The 11542-nt window shown below is 49.2% G+C and overlaps 1 protein-coding gene across 7 annotated transcripts in view; it reads right to left on the reverse strand.

Annotated features, from left to right (window-relative positions):
- Positions 1-11212, reverse strand: part of PICALM (phosphatidylinositol binding clathrin assembly protein) — a 175341-nt gene extending 164129 nt beyond the window's left edge. For 2 of the 7 annotated variants that reach the window (XM_033948925.1, XM_033948929.1), the window contains exon 1: positions 10588-11206. In XM_033948925.1, the coding sequence (XP_033804816.1) occupies positions 10588-10717 (130 nt within the window). In that variant the 5' untranslated portion in view covers positions 10718-11206. Of the gene's footprint in view, positions 1-10587 lie in introns of all 7 variants that reach the window. The other 5 variants (XM_033948924.1, XM_033948926.1, XM_033948931.1 and 2 more) reach the window with 4 other exon arrangements.
- Between the last annotated feature and the right edge of the window lie 330 nt (positions 11213-11542).

The following is an 11542-nucleotide window of genomic DNA, read 5'->3' on the forward strand; positions in this document are numbered from 1 at the left end:
TATGTACATCCCCGCCCACCCCGTGGTTCCACAGCTTCCTAAGCAGCCTTTCATGTGGCACCTTGTCAAAGGCCTTTTGAAAATCAAGGTAAATGATGTCTATGGGTTCCCCTTTGTCCACCTGACTGCTTATTCCCTCAAAGAAGTACAGAAGGTTTGTCAGGCACGACCTTCCCTTACAGAATCCGTGCTGGCTTGTCCGCAGTAGGCCATTTTTCTCGATGTGCTCGCAAATGCTGTCCTTGATTATTGCTTCCACCATCTTCCCTATAACTGAAGTCAGGCTCACCGGCCTGTAGTTCCCGGGGTCACCTCTCGATTCCTTCTTAAAGATAGGTGTGACATTCGCCAGTTTCCAGTCCTCTAGTACCTCTCCAGTTGTCAAGGATAGGTTGCAAACATGCTGGATTGCGCCCGCTATTTCCTGTCTTAGTTCCTTTAGAACCCTTGGGTGGATCCCGTCCGGTCCCGGAGATTTGCCGCTTTTCAACCTGTCAATCTGTTTGAGGACATCCTCCCGACTTACCTCTATATGCCCCAATTTTTCGGCCTGCTCCCCACTCATGAGATCCTCTGAGTCCGGTATATTGGACGTGTCCTCGCTCGTGAAGACCGACGAGAAGAACGTGTTCAACCTCTCAGCTACCTCTTTATCCTCCTTAATCACTCCCTTCCTATCCCCATCATCCAATGGCCCCACCTCCTCTCTCACTGGTTGCTTCCCCCTTTACGTAACTGAAGAATGCCTTGAAGTTTTTCGCCTCCCTGGCCAGCCCCTGCTCGTATTTCCCTTTTGCTTTTCTAACCTCTCGGTGGCATTCCTTTTGGCATTTCCTGTACTCCTGGTGATTTTCCTCCGTTGGGTCCCTCTTCCATTTCCGGAAGGACACTTTCTTGTCACTGATTGCTCTCTTTACTTCAGGTGTCATCCAAACCGGGTACTTTGGCCGCTTGTTCTTGCGGCCTTTCCTGAAACTGGGGATGTACAGTTTTTGCGCTTCCTGCAGTGTGTCCCTGAGAAGGGTCCAGGCGCTCCCTGCAGTCTCCATCTTAATGCCGTTCCTGAACTTCCTCCCCACCATTTTCCTCATAGCAACATAGTTCCCTTTCCTGAAGTTGAGCGCAGTTGATGCGGTCCTCCCCACTATGGGTGACCCCCGTTCTAATGCGAATCTGATCACGTTGTGATCACTGTTGCCTAGTGTTCCTCCCACTTCTACCCCTCTTGCAGGCCCCCCTAATCCGTTAAGGATGAGGTCAAGAGTAGCACCCCCTCGTGTCGGTTCCTTGACTAGTTGCTCCATGAAGCAGTCCCTCACAGCTTCTACGAATCCTGCTTCCCTCGTGGAGTTGGTGTGACCCGTACTCCAGTCTATCCCCGGGTAATTGAAGTCCCCCATCACTGTTACACTTCCAGTCCTGCATTCCTGTCTCAGTTCTGCTTCCAAGTCTTGTCCTATTGTTTCTGACGCACCAGGCGGGCGATAATACAGCCCCAGCTTTATATCTGCATTCTTCTTTCCCGGCAATTTGACCCATAGCGATTCCAGCTCCTCTGACTTTGTTGCCGTAACGATCCCAATCAAGTAGATATAGTCCTTTATATACAGCGCTATGCCTCCCCCCTTCTTGTGGGTCCTGTCCCTCCTGTAGAGCTTGTACCCTGGCAGCGCCACGTCCCATTGATTTTCCTCTGTCCACCAGGTTTCTGTAATTCCTATTATATCCAGGTCCTCCCCCTTGGCCATGACTTCCAGTTCCCCCATCTTAGCCATGAGGCTTCTTGCATTTGCGTATAAGCACTGTAGGTCCCGGTGCTTGTCCTCCACCTCTGCCTTTACCTGGGCCGCCTTCCCTTGAGTCTTGGGCCGTTTTCCCGCTCCCGGTGCCACCACCTCTGCCTTTACCTGGGCTGCCTTCCCTTGGGTCTCGGGCCGTTTTCCCGCTCCCAGTGCCTCTGCTGTGCCCTCCACCTTTACCCTCGCAACTCCCTTCCTCCCCATGTCCCCTCCACCCCACCTCCCCGCTTTTCCCCGGGGAGTACCAGCCCCCTCCCGTGTTATCATCCCCTGAGCCTTTGTTTGTTCCCCCTTGCCTTGTGGCTCCCCTTTGCCCTGTGGCTCCACCTTATTGCCTTCTGTTTGCACCCTGGTGTCATCTCGCCCCCCTGAATCCCCTGTTTTCCCCTTCCCCTTAGGCTTCTCCCAGCAAGTTGTTACCTGGTGTTTCCCTCGCTGTCTGATCACGAGTTCCATTGGTCCCCCGTACTCCTCCCTGCAGTCAGCCCGTTCAGCATCTTTTCTGGATACTGTTGTCCGAAGCGTCATCAGGTCAGCTGTCGGCTTTCCCCCTCTCCATAGTTTAAAGCCCTCTCGATCTCCTTCTTAACGTTGGCTGCTAGTATTCTTGTTCCCGCCGTGCTCAGGTGCAGGCCATCCCGCCTGTAGAGCTTGCTCTTTCCCCAGAAGGACAACCAGTTCCTCACAAAGTGGAAGCCCTCCTCCTTGCACCACCTCCTCAGCCACGCATTCATCTCCTGGAGTTCGGCCTGCCTCCTTGCATCTGCCCTCGGGACCGGCAGGATCTCCGAGAATGCTATCCTCTGTGTCCTCCGTTTCAGCTTCCTTCCCAGGACCCTGAACTAGTCTGTTAGCGCGGGCATGCTGAAGTTCCTCCAGCTTACATCATTTGTTCCGATGTGGACAATTACTGCTGTCTCCTCCGTTTCAGCTCCGTCCAGGATCCTCTCGATTCTGTCGGCAATGTCCTTTGTCCTGGCCCCTGGGAGACATGTCACCAGCCGGTCCTCTCGGCCTCCAGCAACGTGACTGTCCACTTCCCTCAGGATCGAGTCTCCCACAACAATTGCAGTCTTTCCCTTCCTCAAGAGCCTCTTCTGCCTCAGGTCCGTGTCCATGGTGAATCTCGGCGCTCCTCCCTCGGGGTCCTTGGCCTCCTCTGCCCTCCTGGCTTCTCCACTGGCTTCTCCACTAGGTCCATCCTCCGGTGGGTCCTGGCTCTCGTCTGGTGACACCTGTCTGAGCTGCTGCTGGTTCTGCTCCTCGACCCTCCTGTAGCTCTCCTCGATGAATCTCTCAAGGTCCCTCACTTGATCTTCAATGAAGCTGTTTCTGTCTGGATCCTCAGACGCCTGGCATGGCTCCTCTGAAGCGTGCTGCCCCTCCAGGTCCTGAACCCTGGCCTGCAATCTCGCGACCTCATACTTCAGGCCTTCCAGCTCCTGGCACCGGCCGCATATGTACTCCTGCCTTCCCGAGGGGAGGTAGTCGTACATATGGCACCCCATGCAGTATACTGGAAAGCTCTGGTGTATTCCGGCTGCCTCCATTTCTATCTTATCCGCTCCGCTCTCCGGTCTCCCTCAGCTCTCCGCTCCGCTCTCCGGTCTCCCTCAGCTCTCCGCTCCGCTCCTTTGGTCCGTCTATCTGCTCTCCGCTCTCTCATCTGCCTGCTCTGCTCTCTCCTCTCTGCTCTCTCCTCTGGCTCTCACCACTCTGGTCTCCTCTAATCTGTTGCTGCTGTGTCCTCTCTCCCACTCTCGCTCTCCGCCTGCTGCTGCTGTGTCCTCTCTCCCTCTGCCTGGTGCTGCTGTGTCCCCTCCCCCACTCTCGCTCTCCGCCTGCTGCTGCTGTGTCCTCTCTCCCTCTGCCTGGTGCTGCTGTGTCCCTTCTCCCACTCTCACTCCCCGCCTGCTGCTGCTGTGTCCTCACTCCCTCTGCCTGCAGCTGCTGTGACCTCTCACCAACTCTCACTCTCCGCCTGCTGCTGCTGTGACCTCTCACCCACACTCCCTCTCTGCTTCAGGTTGTGTGCTGACCTTGGTGTAGTGCCCTGGCCCTTCTCAAGGCCCTTCGCAAAGGCGCTCTCGCTAAGGCGAGCGCCTTTGCCGCTCGCCTTCGCCGCGCGCCAAACGGCCGTGCGCCGTTGGCTCCCCCCCTTTTAAGGGGGAGTCCGGGCGCCCGACGCTACTGGTGCCTCGCTGGGGGTGGGCGGAGCTTCCTCTCGCCGCCGCCCCTCACCACGTGTCCACCGCTCTCTCCTGTAGCCCCTTACTGGTGCCTGCTGCCTCCCGACTCGGCCCCAAGTAAGTGCCCGCTCTGCTAACCTCTGCCGCTTCTCCTGCTCGTGCCCTCTGCCTCCCGACTCGGCCCGATCAAGTGCCTTAGCGCCGCGGTTCTCCTCCTTTTAAGGGGGAGTCCGGGCGCCCGACGCTACTGGTGCCTCGCTGGGGGTGGGCGGAGCTTCCTTTCACCGCCGCCCCTCACCACGTGAGAATTAAGTGACCTGCCCAGGATCACAACAAGACACAATGGGAGTCAAACTCTGTAAACTAGGTTCTTAGCCCATTGCGCTAGCCATTAGGCTATTCCTTCCTCTGGTCATGCTGGCATGACAGCATATTCTAATACATTCACCAAGGGTCATATTTTATATATGGCCCCCCAAATCAGTACTGACTAGAATGCACTTAATAGAATCACAATAAGCGCCAGTGCATATAACTTTTAAGAGCACCCATTTAGGCCAAGGAAAACCAGACCTAAATACTTGGGCCTAACTTGTGTGCAGTTCAAGCATATTCTATAATGGTGCATCTACCTTTTAGGAACTCATGATCCGCCCATGCTCCTCCCCTAGCCATGCCCCCTTTTCAGATTCATGCACTAGAATCGACATGAAGCACTTTATAGAATGTGTGTAATTTCTAATTAGTGCCAATTATCATTATTTATGAGGTGTAATTGCAGTTATCAGTGCCAATTAGATCTGTTAAATCAATTAAGTTATGCGAGCAAATCAGCTATGTGCACTAATTTGCGCACACAACTTATGGCACTATATGCAGAATTTGGGGGTAACTGCAAAGCCCAATATCGGTGGTGAATGAATGTGAAATGCAGGCTGTCACTTTCGCAGTTAGTACCAATGCACTTAGGCCCGGATTCTGTATAGGATGCCCGCCCAAACTAAACCCGATTCTGTAACTGACGGCCATGTTGCAGACGTCAGTTACAGAATCGGGTTTGTTTAGATGCGGCCACTATACTTAATCGTGGCAAGGGATATACCTGCCACAATTAGTATAGCGGCTATGGCCGCCAGTCTCCCTTCTCCCAACTCCTCCTGCCCACAGACCCACGATTGCCGGTAGGCCCCACTCTGAAGATCGCTGGTAGGAGGGTACCCAACCCCTAATGCCGGACCCCCCAACGACTCCTCCCATCAAAACGCCCCAACCCCGGATTGGCCAATCAGATCTTAGACTTAGTGGGGATGGGCAGACCCGTTATGCCTAAGGCCTGATTGGTCCAGGCTTCTAGAGTTTGGGCCAATCAGGCCTTAGGCTTCGGCGGGATGGGCCGGGAAGGGGCGGGCCCGCCTCATTTCGACGAGGCAGGCCTGCCGGCTGGACGGACAAGAACCGTCTGGCCTTAAGAAAAGGCTAGTTTGGTGGGGTGGAGGTTTGGGGGTTGTTAGCGCCGGGGGGGTGCGTCTTCGGGCAGGAGGGATTGGGCACCCTCCTGCCAGCGATCGATATTGTCGGGGGGGGGGGCATCGTCTGGCAGGAGGGTTTGGGCACCCTCCTGCCAGCGATCGATATTGTCCGGGGGGGGGGGGGGAAGGTGCGTCTTCGGGCAGGAGGGATTGGGCACCCTCCTGCCAGCGATCGGACAGGCCGCAGCCCGCTATACTTATAACGGCAAAGAGATCCCTTGCCGCAATAAGTATAGCATTTTGCTGGCCTACATTTTAGCGTTTCTCCTCTACTAGGGAGACGCATAGGGCCTCCTAGGTTCGCCTAAGGCCCTTAGGCGAGCTTAGGCATCTTGCGGGTCTCCCTAGGCTCCCAGGCCTGCCTGGGGAGCATTTTTTTTTTTTAAACGTGCATCCCGATTGGCTGCACAGGACGCCTACAGCTGCCTAAATCGGGACGCACTTTGGAGAATCAGGCCCTAAGTGTGCGTAATTTCCAAAGAATATGGAAGCCTTTGCAGACTACAATAGCAACTTGATTACACATATTTTGATATCAAGTTCTTGATGATTACAAAATATATTTTATGATATTTTTATTGGTGAAAATGGCACCTGACATAGGGACAAAATTTGTCCTCATCCCCGCCAACTCTGTCTGATCCTATCCGCAAAAACATCAAATAGTTATGATTTTATATTGAAATAAATCATTTTATTAAAGTATAAAAAGAAACAATATTCTGTACAACTGTCATTCTATAAATCACAAATACAGATCAAGGAACAAAACCCTTGTCTCCCCTCCCTTCCCCAATCAAGACAACTGAACAAGCCAAATTACTATAAAATGCAGCATAGAAAAATCATGCTAACAAGAATAAGTCAGTCACACACACAGAACATAAATGCCAAAACCATAATAACTGACCAAAAATGATAAATAAATTAAATCAAAATTCCAAGAAGCCACATCTTGCATGTACTACAACATCTATATAGATAAAGGAGTTGGAGTCGAAGTGGAGATACCATAACAAAGGAGTCAAATTCAAAGCTTTTATATAGTGACTCCACAGCCCTGATAACAAGTTTGATTGCACCTGTTTGCATTGTCCTTTCACTTAAGTAATTCTTTTCCCATCTTATTTTGACTGTACATCTCTTTGGACTGTCTATTCAAATAAGCTGGTAGAGAAAGTGTAAATAAACTATAAGGGTAAACCAAAAATTAGAAGCAGTAAAATGTATTTTGCCTTAATAGAAGTACAGTAACTATGAGCAATTGAACATACCACTTTTCCCACAGTCAGTTTTTCAGCTGCTCCTAAAGCCATATGAGCACCCACTTTTATCATCAGATAAAAGTGAATCCGAGACCTCACACAGCCTCCTTCAATGGTCAAACAATGTGATAATCGCTAGGTGCCAGATCTGGACTGTAAGGAGAATGTGGAAGATGTTTGAACCCAAACTGTTGCTCTCTCTCTTCCGTCGCTGCTGCTGTATGAGGACATGTATTGTCATGGTGCAACAAGACTGTTTTAAACAATATTCTTCTTCTTTTGCTGTGAAATGCAGGTTTAAGTTCATTTCACAGCAATGCACAGTAATTTTTACTGCTCACTATTTGCCCCTGCTATGTTCATACCGAGTCAATATCAGAGGGTCAATTTCCATAGGTTTCACTCCCTCTTCCCAAAGAATACACATTGAAGAACATACAGTAGTGTGCTATCTTGCAATGGAGCAACCATGTTTCTGACCTCATGGCTGCCACTCTACTAAAGGCCAACAAGCACTGCACTATGCATGGACGAATTATCCAATAGGCAATGTACGGAGTACATATGTTGTATTTTGTTAGCTCCGTTCTTGTTATTGTGTAATTAACAAATGCCTTTAATTTTTTATTTGCCCTCATATAAACCAAGTCCCAAAATGCACCTCATGGGGTTAGTCATGGACATTTTATGAGATGGCAGTACAGGGGCAGAAGTAGGCATTGCTCCTGCCTCCCATCTTCCAGAGTGGTGGGTGAGAGCTGCCAGAGGGTCATCTCAAATTTGGGAGGGGGAATTGAAAGTCTTGGGGCTTTCAGAACAGAAGATGATCCGAGGTGAACTATAGCACTTCCTCAGATCACCCTATGCTACAAAGTCAGAACAAAGTTGCAGATCCTCTACACCAGTGTTTCTCAACCTTTTCAAGCCAAGTACCCCTAAGCCTAACAAATACCAACCAAGTACCCCTGCCCAAGCTCCGCCCCAAACCCGCCCAAACTCCACCCCCATAATAATAGTACTAATTGTAATGCAATTTCTTCCAACCATTTTTCATATACACACAATATAATCTTATTAATGCATAATGGTAACCACAAAATTATAAAAACACAAAGCACACTGTACATAGAGAAAATGTTAATTATCATATATATTCAGGGATTTTCAAAGAGGTCAAGGCAGATGACTTTAAAATATGCAATGTCACCTCAGTAACAGCTATAGAAAAATAGACAAATATAGTGCAAAATATAGACAGTACAGTAGATATAAATTCTCAAAACTGACACATTTTGATCATTAAATTGAAAATAAAATCATTTTTCCTACATTTGTCTGGTGATTTCATGAGTCTCTGGTTGCATTTTCTTCCCTTCTTTCTGCTTCCTGCATGCTTCCTCTCCTCCAGACCTCATTCCATTCCCCAACCATCTCTCTCTGTCCCTCCATGAATCCAACTTTTTCTCTCTCTCTCCCTGCCAGCCCCCTCCACTGAAGCTACCACCACCGATTTCTCCCTGCTCCACAGCCGAAGCCAACCCTGCCACCCGACACGCTCCATTCCTACCCCGCCACAACAGCCAACCAACATGCTCCATTCCTACCCTCACCTCCTTGCCACCGCAGCAACAGGAACGGGCCAGGCGCGTGCAGCGACTGCACGTGGCAAGCCCACAAGCCTCCACCCCCCCCCCCCAACATCAATTCTGATGTTGGAGAGGAGGTTCCAGCCCAGGATTGGCTGGACTGGAACCTTCTCTCCAATGTCAGAATTGACTTTGGGGGAAGGTTTGTGGGCTGGCCGCATGCAGTTGCTGCACGCAGCTGACCCATTCCTGTTACAGCAGCAGCAAGGGTGGTGGGAATGGAGCAAGTCGGGTGGGTCGGCTTCGGTACAGGAGCAGGCAGGAAGCGGCGGCAGCTTCAGCAGGGGCACAGGCAGAGAGAGATCCCCAGAGGCCAGCCCGCGTATCTACTGCAGGTTGAGAAACACTGCTCTACACCACCTCAAACTTGATGTTGAAAGCCTCAGACCAAGGCTTCACTTTACAGTGCACTTTTCTGCAGCTGCAATGAATAGTTAATTACCCTCATTTTTATTTTTTAAATATCCCATGCACTCAAGGCTTTGTGTGGTGTAAGCTGGAGAGCTGCATTGTGCGCCAATGGAACAGTGTGCTAAAGCCATGTAAACCCTGTGCAAAACTAAACACACTTTAGTACAGTAATAAGTTACTGCACAGTAAAGAACTTTGGGCGATGCAGAGACATTGCCTGGTGATGCACGAAATGACACACTGACCTTTATTGCTCCAAAATTACCAGTATGTCTGGAGGTGCCAGTAGTGTGTTAAAAGCACGTCTCATGTGCATACATCAAAAGTGCACACTGGCAAATCTGGGATGCCGATCATATGAGAGATGGAAGTTGATTTTACTTGATGGGGAAAGTGCCCTATACGGTCTGTTAAAAGCATATGTCAGCAGTTCTTGGGCTGCCAATTGCATGAGAGATGGAAGTTTAAGAAAAAATTAAAAATTACAGGGGCAACATATCTGTCCCGCAGAAAAAAAGCATTTGCGTGGTTTGCTGGTAGTTGTCTGCCCTCCCTCCACCTATAGCATCAATGGACACTTATAACATGCCTACGACATAGCATTTCCTGGTGCATGTATCAGTTGCTTCCAACAATGGATCATCTGGATTTTCCATGAACCTCTGCAGAGCTCATTTGCATATAAAGTTTTTGCAGCATCGCTTGTCTTTTTGAAATCAGAAAATTTGCCAGCACTACAACTACCCACAGGATTTTAACAGTAAGTTTAGAACATTGGGGGCCACAATGTACAGTAACATGTTGGGAATACCTCTGAACAGGACAGTCTTTGGCACATATTAATTTTTTACATCTGACACTCAATAAGTGCAAAAGATTAATGCACTTTAATAAAAATGTCTCAAAGGTTTAAAAAAACAGATTAATATGCTGTTCTGCTGAAAACCAAAAGGAAAGATATAGCACAATAGGTTATTGTTGACACATTCTCACACAGCAGTGTTAAACTGTACTTATAAATTAACTAAGCATCCCAAAAAAAAAAAACCCCACAAATTTGAGGAAGAATACCGAAACCGCTTTCAAGTTGGGTACGTTTTGTAAAGTATAAATTTCAGAAAATTACAAATCATTATCTCCCTGTCCTTCCTAAAAATGGAGCTAAAGGATGAATTGTACTAGTCTATCAATGGACAGCTAGCAGCCCTGAGATAGCCCTTACTGGCCTAACCCCAGTTAGACACCGCTCCCCCACCGGTGGCAGGAGGATCCAGGGAAATACCACACCCTCAGCAAAGTGTCAAGAGTCCATACACACGTAGCATAAATAAGTGACTAAAATGTCAGGCGACAATGGCAACAGTTGAACCCTAAAGACAACTCCCCCCACCAACCCCAAATTCCAGAGCACAGTTTAAAGTGGAAGAGGGGAAGACAGGAAGGAACAGATAGCAGAGGTCAGTGCTCACAGATGGGGGGAGACAGCATCCAAAACAAGCAACCTGAAGAAGCGTACCATCGTTAGAGGTTGCTACAAATAAAATTTAAAAAGGAAGAATCACCCTGTTCTTCCAGATAGTGCATGCGATTGCATGCATCTGAGCAGATCATCTCCCACCCCCCTTACACACACAATATTTTTGCATTGAAATAGCAGCCTAGGCACATGAACATGTATCAGCTACAAGCAAGCGGTCTCCCCCTCCCCCCCCCCCCCCCCCACAAGGCCTTTCGTCTAGCTTACTCACAGTCCAAATGCTTCTTCTTAGGGCCCATGATCTCATGAGTGGTAGCCTTGCACACCGTCTTGGAGACGGCCGAGCCGGTGACACTGTGCTGCGCCGCCGTGATCCGATCCGTGATACTCTGCCCGGACATCTTGGCGGCGGCCGCTCCTTCCCAGCGCCTTCCGCCACAGCCAGGGTGCGCTCGCCCAGAGAGCGGAGAAATCCAAGAAGGGGTGGGAGGGCTACTCACAAAAAAAAAAAAAAAAATGAATGTGTGTACGTGTTTAAAAAAAAAAACAAAAAAACTCCCGTACAGCCACGCTTCTTTTCCTGACAGGAAAACTAAAGCAACACACAGAAAATAAAAAAAAAACCACCCTACTAGAGACAAGGGCTCGAGCGACGAATAAATGGGAGGGTAAAAAAGAACAAAACCCTTCCGGAGAGCCTCAGTCTCGTTCTTTAAAATTTTTCTTTGACACTATATACTTGAGAAAAGCCGGGTCACAAAAAATTGTCCCCTCTGTCTGCCACCCCTTGTCGGCGGCGGCTGGGATATATATATATATATATATATAATTTTTTTTTTAAAGAGACGGGGAACTGGAGGAAAATGGCGGCCTCGGGCTCCTCCTCTGCTCTTTCCGGGCTCCGGAGGTCACGTGACGCGGTGCATCGGGCGAAAGAGAGGCGAAGAAAAGGGCGGGGGTGAGTGAGCGGCCTTCAGTAGCCTCTATTTTAGATGCGAGTGCTGCGCTTGTCATGATGAATTAAATGTTTTGTTTGGGTTTTTTTTTAATGAGATCAATAATACTGTTTACTTTAGTAACAAATTTCATCCTTTTCAAGCAATAAAGAATAGGAAAAGCAAACGTGCTAAAAATAAACTTTACTCGTTTGGGCCTTACTTAGGTGCCATCTACTCCTGTTCTAGTCCTAGCGAGTTGATGAATTGCAGATCTAAAAATTAAAATAG

The sequence above is a fragment of the Geotrypetes seraphini genome, chromosome 6 (genome assembly GCF_902459505.1).
Source record: "Geotrypetes seraphini chromosome 6, aGeoSer1.1, whole genome shotgun sequence".
Taxonomy (NCBI): domain Eukaryota; kingdom Metazoa; phylum Chordata; class Amphibia; order Gymnophiona; family Dermophiidae; genus Geotrypetes; species Geotrypetes seraphini.